At 32.9% G+C, this 19,866-nt stretch overlaps 2 protein-coding genes and 1 pseudogene across 9 annotated transcripts; 2 read left to right on the plus strand and 1 right to left on the minus strand.

Moving 5' to 3' along the window:
* The first annotated feature begins 1,778 nt into the window (after window positions 1-1,778).
* LOC25494350 (glutathione S-transferase zeta class-like) lies at window positions 1,779-9,805 on the plus strand (annotated as a pseudogene).
* LOC25494351 (glutathione S-transferase zeta class) lies at window positions 5,272-11,941 on the minus strand. 6 transcript variants are annotated; one of them, XM_024782514.2, is made up of 10 exons: window positions 11,689-11,936; window positions 11,449-11,614; window positions 10,574-10,659; window positions 10,421-10,495; window positions 10,160-10,213; window positions 9,977-10,052; window positions 7,807-7,868; window positions 7,425-7,484; window positions 6,730-6,850; window positions 5,272-6,564 (listed from the first exon to the last, which is right to left on the minus strand). In XM_024782514.2, exons 1-9 carry the CDS (start codon window positions 11,689-11,691, stop codon window positions 6,740-6,742), a joined length of 693 nt encoding a protein of 230 aa, XP_024638282.1. In that variant the 5' UTR covers window positions 11,692-11,936; the 3' UTR covers window positions 5,272-6,564; window positions 6,730-6,739. The 6 variants fall into 6 exon arrangements, with proteins under 6 accessions (XP_024638282.1, XP_039689704.1, XP_024638284.1 ...); XM_013603238.3 differs by having other exon boundaries at window positions 6,281-6,545; window positions 11,689-11,935; XM_024782513.2 differs by having other exon boundaries at window positions 6,281-6,604; window positions 11,689-11,935.
* A 1,220-nt stretch (window positions 11,942-13,161) lies between these two features.
* Window positions 13,162-17,154, plus strand: LOC25494352 (glutathione S-transferase zeta class). 3 transcript variants are annotated; one of them, XM_013603240.3, is made up of 11 exons: window positions 13,162-13,266; window positions 13,359-13,461; window positions 13,709-13,765; window positions 13,854-13,939; window positions 14,022-14,096; window positions 14,260-14,313; window positions 14,459-14,534; window positions 15,543-15,604; window positions 15,907-15,966; window positions 16,552-16,672; window positions 16,854-17,154. In XM_013603240.3, the coding sequence occupies exons 1-10, from the start codon at window positions 13,258-13,260 to the stop codon at window positions 16,648-16,650; spliced, it is 681 nt and encodes a 226-aa protein (XP_013458694.1). In that variant the 5' UTR covers window positions 13,162-13,257; the 3' UTR covers window positions 16,651-16,672; window positions 16,854-17,154. The 3 variants fall into 3 exon arrangements, with proteins under 3 accessions (XP_013458694.1, XP_024638287.1, XP_024638286.1); XM_024782519.2 differs by having other exon boundaries at window positions 16,882-17,151; XM_024782518.2 differs by having other exon boundaries at window positions 16,863-17,148.
* The last annotated feature ends 2,712 nt before the right edge of the window (window positions 17,155-19,866 follow it).

The following is a 19,866-nucleotide window of genomic DNA, read 5'->3' on the forward strand; positions in this document are numbered from 1 at the left end:
GTTATGCTTTTGGTAATGGAGTTAAAATTGCTATTTTTGTTTTAATTTATGGGTTTAAATTTTGTTAGTTTAGAGTTTACTTTTTGAATGTTTTTTCTTCTTCTTCTTCTTCTTCTTCTACGGGGTGTTAAAACTGCATTTAATAAAAGCAATGCATAAAATATAACATTTTTAAAAAATAAAGATGAAATCAACAACGGGGGGGTGTGTGGGCGTTAAAACTGCATTTAATAAAAGCAATGCATAAAATATAACATTTCTAAAAAATAAAGATGAAAACAACAACTTTATACGGTTATAACGAGTTACATTTATCATCTATAAATAGTAGTTGATGAATTATTTCTCAAAGATAAAAAGGAAGATTCAGTGTCAGTCATATTTCGTTTGTCCGCTGATTGTTCTTTTCCCCATTTCAACCTCGTGCTTTGTTCGAGTTTGTACTTGCAGTGAGTACGATTTATCATATTAGGGTTAATCTGTTTAGGGCATGCCTTGAGAATGCTCTTAAGGTTGGTATTTATAGCCATAAGCGAGTTGGATAAGCCCTTTGTTTTAGGCGTATAGTTACGGGGATAAGGATAATTATCAGGGGTTCTAGTCGCTTCTAGAATATGCTTATAGACGGTGCCTATAAAGGCACCGCCTTAGCATGTTTTGGCCCTCTGGAAAAGTGTTTATGTTCATTTGAGCCCTTGTGAAGGGCATTATGTCCTTTATCCGGGTTTTCCCCGTCCAGTCAACCATTCTTCCTTCTCAGTTCCTCTATGTCTAGAGGCTTATCACCATAATTAATCTCTTTAGATTCTTCACCCAAACCTTCATTTCCTCTTTGGAAGCATATTCCTACATGGTAGAACTATGATATCAAAAAAATTGATTGAGTTTTGTAAATGACACACATGAATTTGACCAAAATATTGAGTTCATGCAAAGCAGTGTACCGGTTGTTGCTACATAATTTTGCTTGTTGTTGTTATGATTTTGGTAAAGGAGTTAAATTTGCTATTTTTGTTTTATTTATGGGTTTAAATTTTGTTAGTTTCGAGTTTACTTTTTGAGTGTTTTTTCTTCTTCTTCTTCTGGGTTTGGATGAAGAATGCGAAGGTTTGATGATGAAGACGGTGAACTAGGGGTGAATGTTAACATTTTTCAAAAGATTTAATGTAATTGACTTATTTGGTGGACGGAGGAAACTTGACCAAATTGAAACTGACCAAATTGAAACAAAGATTATTTATGGGACCAACATGGAAACTCATAATTAGTTATGTACGTTAGCTTTTATTTTTAGTCTCTATAAGTATACTAATTTTACATTTTAGTTCCTCTGAAATTTTCCTTAGACTTTTAGTCCATATAAAATTTACAATCACAACTCTTTATCCCTATTTTTAAGTCAGCTTATTTATTTTTTTTATAATGAAATTGTGCATAAATTTATAGAATATTGTGAAAATCTGTAAAAAAAATTAAAAAAATATGAATTAAATATAAATTTTTAACTTTAAAAAATATAAAAATTCATATTTAATTATGTTTTGTTAAAAAATTCTAATTTATTTTGGGAGACGTTTATTTAAAAACATGAATTCCACACATAAATTTACTTAAAAGAAGGAATAAAAAAATAAAGAAGAAAAACTTTTGGAAAATAAAAATAAAAGAAAATTTTTAGATAGACTATAACAAAAAGTTTATATATTTACTAATACCAAAAAAAAAAAACACCTTTTCGTGAGAGTAGCATTTTTCTTTTCTTTCTCGATAATAAGAGAGAGAAAGGAAGAAAAAGAAAAGGAAAAAAAAAAAACACGAACCCACTACTCCTCCTTCCCTCCCTAGAGTTTGACAGAACAGAACGTCTGCACGGACTTGGTTGAAGTTGAAGTCAATGGTATGTATGCTATTCATATTCTTTTATTATTACTGACTTAACTCATTCATTATGATATGCTTCGTTGATTTGAATTTTGAACAAGGCAAGCGCAACTTGTATTCGTATTGGAGAAGTTCATGTTCCTTCCGAGTTCGGATCGCTCTCAACCTCAAATATGATTACAAAGCAGTTAATCTGTTGAAGGGAGAACAATCTCATCCTGGTTAGTTGCTTCCTCTCTTTTCCTTACCCCTAATCTATACCATCTCAATTGAATTATAACATTATTATTTCATTTTCATATCTTTCAGATTTTCTCCAGCTCAACCCTGTTGGTTTTGTTCCTGTTCTTGTCGATGGCCCTGCTGTTATTTTTGACTCTTTCGCCATTATCATGGTAAGTCAGTCACTCTCACTCCTTTTCTAAATCTACAATGTCTGTTTCATTTTCATGATTTCTATCTATGCATTGCTCGCAGTATTTGGAGGATAAGTTTCCTCAACAACATCCTTTGCTCCCTACTGATATTCACAAAAGAGCTATCAATTTTCAGGTACTAACGATCATGCCACATACTATAAGTAATTAAGTGATCACAAGTTGGATAATATGTAATCAAATTTGAATCTCATTCTCCTGTTCAAATTCATGTTCTGGATTACCTGTTCCTCAATTTAAGCCATAAATGGATTCTCTTCTATTGATTTCATCCACAGGCTGTCAGTATTGTTTCTTCATCAATACAACCTCTTCAAAACCATAGTTTTCTGGTATGTATGTCACCTCATTTTTCTTCAAAATTTTAGTTTTTTTTATTTTAAAGCGAAAATTACGAATGAAGCAAACCATTTTGCTGATTTAGAGTGCATTCGATAAGTTCATCTCTATTTTGCATGTCTATTTGCAGATGTACATCCAAAAAAAAGTTGGTCTTGATGAAAAACTTCCATGGGCCTAGAGGGTAATTAGAAAAGGCTTTACAGGTGAGATTAAACTAATTTCCTCATCAGTTGCTTTAGACAGGGATTGATAAAAATAGTAGCAAAAGATACAGTTTCATAGTTAATGTCATGCATCGGTTCAAAGTTAAACAGTTTAATCAAAATTCTCTATGATAACACGGATCACTTTTTTTAAGCAGTATGATAACGGATCATTAATTAAGAAATCAAGGTTTCCTTTCTCAATTTTAACGTAATAGATGCTTTTGGTCCAAAAGTGAAGCACCAGAAATTTCATCTAGATGGCATGGAAATGGAGCGGAACATATGATGATAACCAAATTTATCTTCCAGATCAACCCTAAGTAGCTAGTTCATGAGACTATATCAACCAACTGTATCGCTGATAGTTGATATCTATCTCCAGGATCTCAACTGTTTTGAATAATCAACTGCTTATAAAAGATTGTGTTAACACTTATGATTTAACAGTGCAAATATGATTTTGTACCTAGCAAAAAAAGTGGATCTTTTGATTGGTCAAAGGCATAGCTAGTAATGTTAATGGTTGAAGAAAATATTCACTGTGGTATTTTGTCCTCATTCATGTTTTTTATTTATTTGCAAATGTTAGTATAGTTGGTATTATGTTGGGGGTGGGGATCAAATCATAGACCTTACCACTCCACTTCTTAACTCCCCGCCCAACCACCAAGTCAAATCTTATATCCTCTCCTTTATTGATAAGAAATACTTCTTGCTAGACACAGTTATTGTTCTGTTTATGTTATCAGTGTGTTGTTGGCTTAATATAATCTATAATGTATTTACAATTGAACATTTTTCAGCACTTGAAAAGCTATTGAAAGAACACCTGGGAGGTATGCTACCGGTGACGAAGTTTTCATGGTATGTTGCTAATCATCAAAGTTTGTTTGTTTGAAAACTAATAAAGGAATAATCCTGTCAAAAGGGTCAAGTTGCCCAATCTTGGCTAGCGTGATAAACTATTTGAATGTCTGGTCATTGTTGTATAATGTAATAAATGTATTTATCATCTGCTATTTTATAATATAATACAATTCAACTCCAAAGTCAATGATGCAAGTTTTTGAAAACTAATAAGGTTAGCTGCAGGAACAAACACTAGATTTGCATCTTTTGTGGAATATATTGTCGGCTGAGTTATGTATAATCTAACATGTTCATTATCATTTGCAGGCGGATATATTTTTAGCACCTCAGTTACATGCTGCATCTAAGAAATTTAACATTGAAATGGTAGTATTCTATGGTCTCGTGTATATTTTATGCATATCTAATGAAATGTATAGTGTATTGTTGTGGGGCCATTACTACAGCTTCTTTGATCAAGATGTATCTTTACTGTTTTCCCTATTATGATTAAAATTTCAAGCAAGGCAGTTTTAGCCTTGTGCTTTGCCCCCAATCCAAACAAATATAGGCTGTTCCCTAAATGCCATTGCATATTTACTTGAGCTTGTAGTTGATTTAGATTGAATGACTGTGTCAACCTTCGTTCTATGTTCTTAAAATCAAGCAAATAATATGAATGTGTAAGTCTGTAAGATGAGTTAATCTTAGTCTTAGTTCTGATCTATTTTCTTACTTTTACGGGCTGTCGGCTGTTGGTGAAGTACATGCAATTAACATTTCAAAGATCAAACTTGGCATTCAATCAGAAAGAGGATGCATTAATAAGAGGGGGTTCAATATGGATAAAAGCAGTCATTGTTGAGCTCTCAAATTTTTGAAACCTGCTCTTTTCTATAGTGAAATATTCTGTCATGTAAAATTGCATTGCCCAAATTCATCAGATGACTTACATTTCCCTTAATTGTCCAAGTAGAATGAGTTCCCTACTCTATCAAGACTTCACGAGACATATTATGAGATCCCAGCATTCCGGGAGGCTTTGCCAGAGAATCAGCCAGATGCAGTAGGCTAGCTGAGTCAATAATTGGGGACTGGTACGTGACTCCTAAAGCAGGTGATGAATTTTTAGAGCTATCATTTATTATTTCTCTAGTTTATGAATGTGTTATTAATCTGCACTATGCTGCCGGTTCTGAGTAGTTTTTTTTTTTTTTTTTTTTTCGGCACAGTTTGGTTGTGCTAATTCCATACGAATCAATACTGAGAAGCATGTGCCCATCACTCCAGCAATGGCACCGAAGATGAAATATAGAGTCCCTATATCCTTGTGGTTAGTGGAGAACAGCCATCGGACCGGATTTGTCATAAAATGGAGTCCCTATATCTTCAATGCTTGACTTAATTGATGGATAACAGAAATTCGACCTGATGTTAGGTTGGAGAAATCGCAGCAGGACCTACTGATTTAGAATCTTGTTGAATTTACCTGCTGATTTAGGATTTGTAATGGTATACAATACTTTAGGGTCGTGCTAGCAAGTGTCTTAAGGAAATTGTTTAAAGAATCTATAATAGGAATTTTTGTCTTAGAAATACAAATCAAACTATTGCCAAAGTAATTATTACATCACTTATCTATACAAAAGTTATCTATTTTGGCTCCTTAAACAATGTCAGGCATTTGCTACTGACATTTTCCAGCAATAAGATTGCCTCGTGCAATTTACTACCTCCAATCCTTTTTCTATGCCTCAATTACGATTTTCAAATTTTCACATATATTAAGAAAAAGATGTAGTGTATTTATAGCTGTCAACTTATAAAGTCTCTCAAAACATAGCCCGTCCACGTGTTTGGGGCCAAAAAGTCACCTTTTAGATTCATTGAATAACTCATGTATTTGGTCAGACCAAATACATGAGTTATTCAATGAATCTAAAAAGTAACTTTTTACTTATAATAGTGACCGGAGAGAGTATTGTCTTATCACATCAAATCTCATTACCATAAAGATGAGTAGCTACATCTCTCCCCTTTGCACCAGCTAGACAGTGTGGAGAGAATAAGTAGCACATGACATTATTGAACTTGCCTCCCAACAAAGGAGGATACCTTGCAACAAGGCCATATCTCGGTAGCCAACATTACCAACATAACCACAAATGAAGCTGCCATTATGATATCTCAGCAAACCACCAAATCAAGCAATCTCTGAGTTTTAACTGAGAATACAGAGTGGAAACTACGCATATGAGGAAATTAAACACTAGGATTTTCAGACTTATATAGATTGAATCACCAATTTATCTACCTGTTGTACATCATACGTGCAATACTATGACTTCAAATATAAACACATTTATTATTGTTTTCAAATATACTGCTAATCTATGAAGCACATATATGGACACGGACGCCAAACAAGACATGGACACTGCTAATAATTTGAGAAAATCATATAATTCAGTGTAATTATGTGTCTGTGTCGTGTCAAACACGTGTCGCCTAATCCAAATAGTGTCCGTGTTTCATAGCTGCTAATTAATATCATTCAATGTCTTGAAAGATGAGAAGTCAAAATTAAACACATAACCATAGAAAAGAGTATCTAGACATGAATACATTTTTTGAAAGAATATACACATCTATACATAAAATGAAAACATTAAATACGATACATGTTTTTCTTAATATATGTGAGGCTTAAAAAAAAGGAACAGAAAAAGTAAATTGCCCTTGGAAAACCTTATTGTTACATAAAGTATTGTATATCGTTACAAATTCAGCCAGCTGCTAAATCAGTAGGTCCTGCAGCAATTTCTCCAACCTAACATCAGGTCACATTTCTGTTGTCATCGATTGAAATCAAGCATTGAAAATTACAAACTGTGCCAAAGATAACCAAAACTAATCAAAACCGGCATAGTGAAGATTATTGACAAATTCATAAACTAGTGAAATAGTAAATGGTGGCTCAAAAAATTTATCATGTGCTTTAGAGGTTCACTTACCAGTCCCAAATTATTGACTCAGGTAGCCTGCTGCATCTGGCTGATTCTCTGGCAACGTCTCCCGGAATGCTGGGATCTCATTATATGTCTCGTGTAATCTTGATAGAGTAGGGAACTCATTCTGCTTGGACAATTAAGGAAAAAGTAAGTCATGTGATGAATTTGGGCAATGTAATTTGATACATGACAGGAGATTTCACTATAAAAGATTTCAAAACTTTGAGAGTTCCACAATGACTGGTTTTATCCATATTGACCAGTTTATCTTTGAAACCTTCACCAACAGCCAACGAGTGGTACAGGCAAGCAAGTCATGACTCATGCACTTTCCCGAATTTTTTTAATCAAACAGATATGAACTAAGACTAAGATTAACTCATCTTACAGATTCATATTATTAGCTTGATTTGAAAAACAACAAATGAAACGCTAACACAATAATTCAAAATCTAAATCAGCTAATAGCTCAATCAAATAGGCAAAGGCCAGAGGCATTTAGACAACAGCGGATATATGTTTGGAGTTGGACAAAACACAAGGCTAAAACTGCCTTGCTTAATTTTTTTTATCATAATATTGAAACGGTGAAGACACATCCTTGATCAAAGAAGCTGTATTAATGGCACCACAGAAATACAAGCCATACATTTCATTACAACCCCGCATAAAATATACATGAGACCATAGAATACTACCATGTCAATGTTGAATCTCTTAGAAGCAGCATCTAACTGAGGGGCTAAAAATATATCCGCCTGCAAATTATAATGAACATGATAGATTATACATAATTAAGCCACAAATATATTCCTAAAAACATGCAAATGTGCTTGTTCGTTCCTACAGCTAACCATATCAAGTTTCAAAAACTTGTGATCATTAACTTTGGGTTGGATTGCATTATACTCTAGAATATCAGAGGATAAATATATTTATTACTTTATACATCGGTGATCAGACATTATAATAGTTGGCATTGCTAGCCAATATTTTTGGGCTACTGGACCCTTTTGAAAGGATTTATTTATTCCTTTTATTAATTTTTAGACGACCAAACTCCAATGATTAGCAACATACCATGAAAACTTCATCTCCAGTAGCATATTTCCCAGCGTGTTCTTTTAATAGCTTTTCAAGTGCTGAAACACATTCAATTTTACATACATTATATATTAGATTAATCCAACAATACACTGAAACTTGTATCTAGTAAGGAGGGACATAACATAAACAGAATACTTTTAACCAGTAAAGAAGAGTATATAAGGTTTGGGTTGGGGTAGGGGAGTTAAGAAGTGGAGTTACAAGGAGGTCAATGATTTGATCCCCCCCACCCCCAAAGCAGTAATACCAACTATAGCAGCATTTGTTATTAAAAAAGAGGAGCGAGCCGAGGACAAAACACCACAGTGAATATTTTCTTCAACCATTAACATTAAATGCTACTCTGGCAAAAGATAGTCAAGACCCGAGTGTTGAAGCTAACAAATGTTCTTTCCACCAGGGATACTAACTATGCCTTTGACCAATTTTATGATCCACTTTATTTTGTTAAGTAAGTTACATTCATTGTTTTTACTTACTAGAGGAGCTTTTGAAGTTCTCCTCTGTAAACTTGGAAGCTCAAAAGGGGGTGACGGAATTCGGATCACGGGTCTATTACGTTAATATAGAAAGTTGTAAATTGTGGAACTTTTTGTGAGCTCATTGATTGACTGGCCCATGTTTTACCTATTTTGTTTTGTACCGACAGTGTATACTTGCTGTATTTGATATGCATAAAGAAAGTGTTTTCCTGTTGCTTAGAAATTCTAAATGCCAGCACATGTATGGTTTGTGAATTTCTCAATAGTTATTTTATTTCTCTTATTAGGTCCTTAGTTTTCTTCTTCATTTGCATATCACAGTGCTCTTTTGAAATTCTAATGGGAATATTACTAGTTTTTTTCTGTGACATTTCTTTATATCATTCATTTCAAAGTTCAAACAGGTACTAAACATAAATTTCATTTTCTCTGGCAGGCTTATGTGCTGAAGTCATTCACGTCCCTTGTTTTACCAGGGAGTTCAATCTATTTTAATTCAATCCGAGAAGTGTAAGTTATCTGTGTTTTTGTATTTATCTGTTTACTTTTGTTGTTGCTGATATTTAGATGAATATCTCTTTCATATATACATATATATTTCCCTTGTTTCATGGTTCAACATGTTTGTTGTGATTTAGGTGATTAAATGATTACCAGTGATACATCGTATACTGCATCATGGAAATTTAAGGCTATAGTCTAGGCGTATCTTTTTGTTGAGAAAAGTGTACATGTTGAGGTTTCCAGTCTGTTACCGTACTCTAGATATAGTCCACATTCGCAGGATAAAAAGTGCATCTAGTCCTTAAAGTTCATTGTTTATCGTTGGAGTATATCTCAAAATTTGTCATTGGGGTATTTTAACTTTTCTAAGGATACGACTGGGGATTTTCTGCTGCAGCAGAAGTTCTTACCCATGCAATCACTAGAGTGGAAAGATTATTCCCCCCAGCATTTACTATTTAACACGATTTCATTCTATTGTATATTCTTTTGCTAATCAGCTAACTTTTAGTTCACCCTGCTAATTGTTGTCTGTATTATAATGAATTTTGAGATATATATTGATTAGCTAAGTGCAATGTGTTGATCATTTTCTCTTGTCTATTGTTTCAGCTATGAAGCTTGGATCATTTACATGGGTTGGTGGTCCTGGATCAGTTGGCATAAGTTTTAGTGGTCGGGTTCTGAAGCCATCAGTTTGTCTGGTGACTTGTTGCATTCCTCCTATACCATTGGATGGCTGAGTTTGCATCTGATTTCAGAATTTTGGATTAAATGCTGTTGTGCCTGAAAATGGTTATATATATACCTAGACACTGATCTTTTGAATGTTTTACATAGATTTTTTATAACTGTAAGAGGCTAGGATGACATATGTGACCCACAATATGGAAATATGCTTTATAGATTATTGGAAAATCACTTAGACATCCCAAACATACCAAAAGGATCTATAAAGTTAAAATTGAGAAAGTAAACCTTGTTCACTTGATGATCCGTTATCATATGCAATATGCTAGCATATAAGAATAAACTCTCTAACTTTGAATATATGCATGACATAATTGAGTGGCATTAGCTATGGAACTATATCTTTTGCTACTATTTTTATTAATCCATCTCTAAAGTGATTGGTGAGGAAATTAGTCTAATCTCACCTGTGAAGCCTTTTCTAATTACACTCTGGACCCATGGAAGTTTTTCATCAGGGCTAACTTTTTTCTCAATGTACTTCTGCAAATAGAAAAACAAAACGGTTGATTCCTTCAGTTTTTTCCTTTAAAGAAAGAACAAAACAGCCTAAAATTTTGAAGAAGAAAGATGTGACATGACATACATACCAAGGTATTAAGGTTTTGAAGAGGTTGTATTGATGAAGAAACAATACTGACAACCTGTGGATCAAATGATTAGAATGAAATTCATTTATGGCTTAATTTAATTTGAGGAAGAGAGAATCCAGAACATGGATTACAACATGATAATGAACTTGTAATTTGAATACAAAACTGATATCATCTGATCCTAATTGACATCACTTTACCAGTGAAAAAGCAAGCGCCTAGTTAATTTAGTTTTGGATAAAGAGAGTAGAATAGTACCTGAAAATTGATAGCTCTTTTGTGAATATCAGTAGGGAGCAAAGGATGTTGTTGAGGAAACTTATCCTCCAAATACTGCGAGCAATGCATAGATAGAAATCATGAAAATGAAACAGACATTGTAGATTTAGAAAAGGAGTGAGAGTGACTTACCATTATAATGGCGAAAGAGTCAAAAATAACAGCAGGGCCATCGACAAGAACAGGAACAAAACCAACAGGGTTGAGCTTGAGAAAATCTGAAAGATATGAAAATGAAATAATAATAATAGAGACAGGATCCGTTGACACCAGGTGTCAATGAATTCGTTGACACCAAATCTCAACCGTCTATATTTTTAATCCAAAGGTCCATAATTAATCTACATTTCCATTTCTTGAGATCCTTTTTTTGAGCCGCATACTTGTAAAACTCAAATTGAAAGCATGGCCTCCTGATATTCATCGTTTTCTTCTGGACAGCTTGTAGATTAATTATCCCCACACACACTTTGATACAATTCTTGTATGTATCTCCTTCCCCTCTTGCTTAATTTCTTGTATGGATTGTAGTGAATTAAAACAATTTATTCAAAATTTATGATAAAGATCTCAATTGAAGATGAAGATAGTGATATAAGAATAATTTGGATTGGATGAGTTTGCTGGAATTTTATATGTTTAACCATAAATCCATGATTGAATAGTTTTGCTGCCGATTCTCCTTACAGAAGAAATTTTGTTGTGATTGTTGATTGAGATCGGTGAGGAGTAGAATACACATCCCTTCGTTCTTGGCAGAATTAAAACGAGTGGGAATCAAGTGAGAAAAGACCAGGTGAGTAGATTTAACAAACAATTATGAACTTTGGATTAAAAATATAGACGGTTGAGATTTGGTGTAAACGGATTCGTTGACACCTGGTGTCAATGGAACCTGTCTCATAATAATAATAATAATAATAATAATAAAAAAGATTAATTAAGCATAGAGGGTTGTATGTAATTGATAATAGTATAAAGGGTAAGGAAAAAAGAGAGGAACGAACCAGGATGATATTGTTCTCCCTTAAAAAGATCAACTGCTTTGTACTCGTACTTGAGACCTTTGAGGTTTAGAGCAATTCGAACTCGGAAGGCACATGAACTTCTCCAATATGAATACAGAATCAGCTTACTAATACTATTATGTTGTTGTTCTTCACTTGAACTTGCCTAGTTTGAATCAACAAAACATAATGAGTAAGTAAATAAATGAATCAAAGAAGAAGATGCAAAGCATACCATACCATTGAGATTGAGTTGCTGCTAAGTGCCGTGCTTAAACTTCCAACTTCAAACAAACCAGAGTAGACTAGAAGACTCTACGAGTTTGGTCTTCTGTTTCTCTTTTAACGAGAATCTCTTTACAAAACTCTCTCAAACGTTCACTTTCCAATATTTTAACATACAAAACTTACATGACTCCCACCATTCTAGAAAAGATCTACCATCCTCAATTGTAGATCTCATCTCCATAAGATTTGTACTTAATAGGTAATTGGGGAGAAAATTTTGTAGGTACTTAATGAGGTGCGATCTCATTTATCTTAATATTAAAAAATTGAAATATAACGATATAGTTATTGATAGAATATTAATGTGTCTCTTTTAAAAAATTTATATGAGATTAGAGCTGTCAAAACGGGCGGCCCGGCCCTAAACGGGCCGGCCCTAGCGGGCTTCGGGCTTTAGCGGGCCGGGCCAAAAAGCCCGGTTGACAAAACGGGCTTGAAATATACTACCCGAGCCCGGCCCTACACGGGCCGCGGGCTAAACGGGCCGGCCCGTATTAAAAATTATATTTTTTTTATTTTAAAAAATACTATAAAACACTACTATAATTTTTTTATAAATAATATTTTTAATATGTTTAATTAATGTCTAGCACAAAAGTAAATTGTAAACATTTTCGTACAAACGTCGTAAACTAAAACGACGAGAAAAATGATTTTAAATAAATTAGATATGTTATGGTTATAGATATTTATATATTCGATCTTTAAAACTATAAATAACGAAATGAATAAATATAATTTTATATTACATTTATATTTGTGTTAATTCATTGAATTTTCACTTTTGTTTTATACTTTGATAATCAACTAAGTAAATAATTATTTGAAAAATATATATAATTTATAGAATTTTTTTTGTTATGCGGGCTAACGGGCTACCCGCGGCCCATTCGGGCTAGCCCTAACGGGTACCGGGCTTTTAAGGGCCGGGCTAAAAAGCCCTATTAAAATTCGGGCTCAATATTTTAGGCCCAAGCCCTATATTTATTCGGGCTAAACGGGCCGGCCCATACGGGCCGGCCCGTTTTGACAGCTCTATATGAGATATTAGATTAGAGGGAATGAATACTTATTAGATATTATTCATTGAACTTCAAATTTCATCTTCTTATCCATAGTCATCTCTCCTCAGCTGCTCTTTGATAACTAAGACTTTATTAAAACAATTAAAAACAACAATTACTTATTAAAATTATTAGTATAGATATATTTAATACAAGATGTGTATATAAACAAGAGTAATGTTATTTGAACAATTTTTTTGCTACAACTTTTGAAATAACTTTGTTGTTGTACTCTCTTTTTATTCGTCAAAAACAATGCGGAGAGAAAAAAAAAAAAAGAATAAGAAAATAATGTGAGTATGAGAGAGAATTTTGTACAAATATATTTCTCCATAAATAAATATTGAAAAAGGATATAAAAAGAAAAAAACAGCAACAACAACAACTAGTGAGGTTCGAAGTTGGAAGTTTAAGCACGACACTTAGCACCGGCAGCAGCAGAAGCAGAAGCAACTCAATGTCAATGGTATGCTTTGCTTTGCTTTCTTTCTTTCTTCTAACATGCTTTATTATTATTACCTAACTGATTATGTTTGGTTGATTTGAATTTTGAATAAGGCAAGCACAAGTGTTATTGTTGAAGAAGAAAAACAGTTGATCCTGTATTCGTATTGGAGGAGTTCGTGTTCCTTTCGTGTCCGAATCGCTCTCAACCTCAAAGGTATTTCCTTTCTTCCTTTTTAAGATCAATTCAAGAATTTATTCTTCTATAAAATATTCTTCAAAATTTTAACAATTCTGAATCGGAATTTATTAGAGAGCATCACAATTGTTTGTTTGTCTGACACATGGAATTTATTGGAAAGAGACAGAGTGCATGCAAAAAAATGATGGTATAAGGACACTTAAAAAGGAACAATTAAAGAAACGTAAGAGACTCACTTTAACCTTTACATTCATTCATTCAGGTCTCAAATATGATTACAAAGCAGTTAATCTGTTGAAGGGAGAACAATCTCATCCTGGTTAGTTGCTTCCTCTCTTTTCCTTACCCCTAATCTATACCATCTCAATTGAATTATAACATTATTATTTCATTTTCATATCTTTCAGATTTTCTCCAGCTCAACCCTGTTGGTTTTGTTCCTGTTCTTGTCGATGGCCCTGCTGTTATTTTTGACTCTTTCGCCATTATCATGGTAAGTCGGTCACTCTCACTCCTTTTCTAAATCTACAATGTCTGTTTCATTTTCATGATTTCTATCTATGCATTGCTCGCAGTATTTGGAGGATAAGTTTCCTCAACAGCATCCTTTGCTCCCTACTGATATTCACAAAAGAGCTATCAATTTTCAGGTACTAACGATCATGCCACATACTATAAGTAATTAAGTGATCACAAGTTGGATAATATGTAATCAAATTTGAATCTCATTCTCCTGTTCAAATTCATGTTCTGGATTACCTGTTCCTCAATTTAAGCCATAAATGGATTCTCTTCTATTGATTTCATCCACAGGCTGTCAGTATTGTTTCTTCATCAATACAACCCCTTCATAACCTAAATCTCCTGGTATGTAAGCCATCTCTTTTTCTCTCTCTCAAAATTATAGGCTGTTTTGCTGTTATTTAAAAGGGAGAAAAGGAACAAACCAACCATTTTGTGGATTTACAGTGCATATGATAGGTTTATTGATATTTTGCTTTTCTGTTTGCAGAAGTACGTTGAGGGAAAAGTTGGCCCTGATGAAAAACTTCCATGGGTCCAGAATGTAATAAAAAAAGGCTTCACAGGTGAGATTAGACTAATTTGCTCACCAATAGCTTTAGAAAGAATTTATAAAATTAGGAGCAAAAGATATAGTTCCATCATTAGTGTCAATTATGTCATGCATTTATTCAAAGTTAAAAAGTTTACTCTAATAACTAGCATACTGTGTATGATAACAAATCATTAAGAGAACAATGTTTACTTTCTCAATCCTTTTGGTCCAAAAGAGAAGTAGAAGTTTCATCTAAATGGCATGGAAATGGGGTGGTCTTCATTAATTAAAACTTTTTGTTTTATTCTTAATGAAACACATACAAAATTTGGCTATTACAATGGCAGTATGAAGTTGAATATAGTTGTCAATGCGATGAGAGCAATTGGGATTTTACTATTTGAGCACTACATTTCTTGATATACATTTGGACTTAATCTGTGGATTGAACCTGAAATAAGAAGAGAAACCAAAAATAAAATAAAAATAGGAACATATGAGGATAACCAAATTCAATCTTTCGTAAGTTGGTAGTTCATGTGAATATATCAACCAGTTGTATTGCTGGCAGAGGATATCTATCTCCTTTAGGACCTCAATGATTTTGAACCTAACAAATGGAGTGAATCTTTCGATTGGTCAAAGGTATACTAGTAGACCTGGTGGAAATAACATTTGTTAGCTTGAGCATTCAGGCGTTGACTATCTTTCAACAAACTAGCACGTGATATTAATGATTGAAGAAAATATTCACTGTGTTATTTTGTCCTCACTCCTTTATATTTTTATGAATGACAAATGTTAGTATAGTTAGTAATATGTTGGGAGTGGGGATCAAACCATTGACCTCCGTATCACTCCTCTTCTTGATTTCCCCACCCCGACCATCAGGCCAAACCTTATATCCCGTCCTTCACAGATAAAAAATCTTGTTTGTTAGGTCCCTACTTACTAGAGATAGGTTTCCTTACTAGATACGAGTTTCAGTGTGTTGCTGGCTTTATCTAATCCAATATTTTTATAATTGAATGTGTTTCAGCCCTTGAAAAGCTATTGAAAGAACACACTGGGAGGTATGCTACTGGAGACGAAGTTTTCATGGTATGTTGCTAATGATTGGAGTTAGTTCTGTTAAAAGGGTCCAGTAGCCCAAATTTTTTGGCTAGCAATGTCAACTATTCATATGTCTGATCACTGACGTATCATGTAATAAATGTATTTATCTTCTGATATTTTAAAATTATAATGCTATTCAGCTCCAAAGTCAGATCAGAAGTTTTTGAAAATTAATAGGGTTAGCTGTAGAAACAAGCACTAGATTTGCATCTTTCTTGGAATATATTTTTGGCTTAATGTTGTCTATCATAGTTATATATAACCTAACACGTTTATTATCATTGTAGGCGGATATATTTTTAGCACCTCAGTTACATGCTGCATCTAAGAGATTCAACATTCACATGGTAGTATTCTATGGTCTTGATATATTTTTGTGCGGGAATAAGGGGTTGTAATGAAACATATGGCTTTTATTTCTGTGGTGCCATTACTTTAGCTTCTTTGATTGAGGATGTATATTCACTGTCTTCCCTGTCAGTTTTAGCCTTGTATTTTTGTTCACACTCCTTTGGCCATTGCCTATTTTGCTTAAGCTTTTAGTAGATTTAGATTCAATGATTGTGTCAGCCTTTCATTTTGTGTTCTTCAAATGAAGCTAATAATATGAATGCGTAAGATGAGTTAATCTTAGTATTAGTTCTGATCTGTTTGATTTTAAAATTTTGCAAAAGTACATGGTTTTTTTGCTTTAACAACTTGTTGGCTGTTAGTGAAATACATGCAATCAACGTTTCAAAGATCAAATTGGTCATTCAATCAGAAAGAGGATGCATTCATTTAAGGGAGTTCAATATGGATAAAACCAGTCATTGTGGAACTCTCAAAATTTTGAAACCTTTTATTTTCTATAGTGAAATATTTTGTCATGTATCAAATTGCATTGCCCAAATTCATCACATGACTTACTTTTCCCTTAATTGTTCAACCAGAATGAGTTTCCTATTCTATCAAGATTACATGAGACATATTATGAGATCCCAGCATTCCGGGATGCTTTGCCAGAGAATCAGCCAGATGCAATGGGCTAGCTGATTCAATAATTTGGGGCTGGTAAGTGACTTTTTTTTTTTTTTTGGTACAAAGTGACTTCTAAAGCATATGATAATTTTTTAGAGCCGCCATTTATTATTTGAATAGTTTATGAATGTGCAATAATCTACACTATGCCGATTTTTTTTCTTGGTTATCTTGGCACAGTTAGTAATTTTCGATTTTTGATTTTAATTGCTAGATATGACAGAAGTGCGACCTGATGTTAGGTTGGAGAAATTGCAGCAGGAGCTACTGATTTAGCAGCTGGTTGAATTTGTAACAAAGATACAAGATACTTTACGTAGCAGTAAGGTATTCAAGTGCAATCTATTGCACGTATGAGTTCGATAATCCTAGTGTTTAGTTTCCACATCGTATTCTCATATTCTCGGTCAAATTTGTTTTTGTATCTTTTGGTGGAATTGTGTTTATAGATGTTTTTAACATCTAATGGAAAAAAACTTTGGTAATTGAAAGAAGTTTTACATTGGAAACTACAATTTTCAAACTTTAAAAAAGTTGAATTTATCACTTTTTACCACTTTCTAAGATAATATTTCTATTATTGTTCTTTTAACCAATGCCCTAAAGGCGGGTCAAGATCCTCTCCATTTATAAATTTTTTCATTTGTTGCAATTTGGAGAGAGATAGACACAAAAAATAAGTGGTGGGTCCTACCACTAAGTGGGTCCCACCATCATTAATTATTTTTTTACTTTTTATGTGTCTTTATCTCTCTAAATGGAACAAATGGAGAAATTTATAAATGGAGAGGATATTGACCCCCTAAAGGCATTCTTTAGCATTTCCCTTAAAATAATAAAAAATGGAGAGGGTCTTGACTCAATGTTTTATAGTCTATCTCTACCTCTAATTAATGAGTAAAGATTTCCTTCATTTGCTTAAAGTAAATGGATAATGTCATTTGGTGAGAGATAAATACAAAAAAGTATGTAGTGGGTCCTACCACTAAGGCTCTGTTTGGTAAAAATAGCGGATAGCTTATAAGCTAGCTGATAGCTTTTAGCTGATAAGCTAGCTGATAGCTGAAAAGCTAACTGAAGTGTTTAGTAAAATTAGCGGTTCAACTAGCTTATAAACGTAAAATGACATAAAAGGGTATTTTTAATTCATTATAAAATTTGTATCAATTGATATTTAAAATATTTAAAATTTCATAGTTTAAATATATTAATCTAATATGTCTTTCATATGTTATTTTTAAATTCATAAATTGGCTAATGTTTTATTTAAAATTGATTTTATTTCAGTTTTTAGACTATAAAAAAATTAAACAAAACCTTTAAAAAAAATTAACTGTTACCCACTAAAACAAAATTAAACGTATTGACCCAAAATCAATCAAAATTTTGTTTTTAGACTTAAAAACAAAATTAAACATAATGTAATATGATTTATTAAGGCAAACGTAACATATATTTTTTTAAGAAAAAATGTAGTTTTTATTTTTGTAAACATAAGCATATATTTTGTAAAAATAAATAAAAGCGTGAGCATATATATTTAGTTAAAGTGAAATTTGGGATTAAAAGTGTTATGTTTTTCTTCAACGTAGTTATTTATTACAAAGAGTAGATATGAATTTTTGTTAAATTGATAAGGGTAAAAATGAGACAAAAAATGAGAAGCTATAAGCTAGAAGCTCAAACGCTACTTGGAATAGCTTCTGAAAAATAGTTTATAAGCTCGTGAAATAAGCTATAAGCTCATGGTCAAAAAATGTTACCAAACAGAGTTTTTTTTGTGAAACGAGCTTATAAGCTATAAGCTCTTTTTTTGGATTTACCAAACAGACCCTCAGTGAGTTCAACCATTATTAATTATTTATGTTTTTTTTCAAACCTCTGTTTTATTTCTTTAAATTGGAGAAATGATGAGACTAATAAATAGAGAGATCTTAACTCATGATTAATGGACTATCATCTTCTTTGCAGAACTACCTCTAAATTTGGACAATTTTATCATGCTTATTGATTGTTTCTCGGATAATGTTTCGAAGTTAATTAAATCTGCGTTTTGTTTTATTTTATTTTATTTTCCTTCATAATTTTCCATTGTCCATCTAATAGATTATAGATTATAGGCTTAAATGATCTTTTGGTCCCTTAACTATTTAATTGGTATCGCTTTGGTCCTTTAACTAAAAAAAAGATTGTTTGAGGAGTTTAAGTTTTTTTTTAGTCTCGTTTTGGTCCCTTCTGTTAGGTTTCCGTTAGGGTTTTAAAAAAACAGTTAACTCCTGGACACGTGTCACCTTGTCATTGGTTCTGAGTTTTTTTTTTACAAAAAAAAATTATTATTTTTTTTAAAATATATATATATTTTTAAAAAAATCTCAAAGCCAATGACAAAGTGACACGTGTCCCAGAGTTAACACGTGTCACCTTGTCATTGGTTATGGGAATTATTTACAATAAAATAAAATATATATATTTAAAAAAAATTAATTTTTTTTTATAAATAAAAATATATTTTTTTTTGTAAAAAAAATAAATCTTAGAACCAATGACAAGGTGACACGTGTCCATACTTAACGTTTTTTATTAAAACCAACGGAAACCTAACAGAAGGGACCAAAACGAGTCTAAAAAAAAACTTAAAATCCTCAAACAATCTTTTTTTTAGTTAAGGGACCAAAGCGATACCAATTAAATAGTTAAGGGACCAAAAGAGCATTTAAGCCTAGATTATATTCAGTCACATGTGTTTGGGTGTTGATGTAAATAGACTTACCGAGCTTTTTCGATTGCAATTTCTCATTTCTCAATGAGAAATGATATTTGAACATCCATTTTATGATAACTTTTGTGACAACTTTTTCTCCCATACTTGCATTACTTTTTATTTTATCTCTCTATTGCTTTGGTTTTCGTGCAAATACCTACTTTTTCTTTGTAAATTATGGTTGTCATAAAAGTTGTCAAACAAATGGATGTTCAAATAACACTTCTCTTTCTCATTGTCGTGCTAATTTTGCAAGTTGTTATTTGACCATTGTTCTCACTCTATCGAATACCACAAGTGATTCACCACTCACTAAAATTAGATTTCCGGTACGCGGCTGAGAGCAAAGGTTATTAGGCGGTGATGGTTAGGGCCTTGAGGGGATGGGGTCATTTAGGGCAGTGGGACGAAGGGTGGACGTTGCGGCAAACGTTGAGTACCGATGGTGGTTGGTGGTTTGAGAGAG

Source organism: Medicago truncatula, chromosome 4 (assembly GCF_003473485.1).
Source record: "Medicago truncatula cultivar Jemalong A17 chromosome 4, MtrunA17r5.0-ANR, whole genome shotgun sequence".
Taxonomy (NCBI): Eukaryota; Viridiplantae; Streptophyta; class Magnoliopsida; order Fabales; family Fabaceae; genus Medicago; species Medicago truncatula.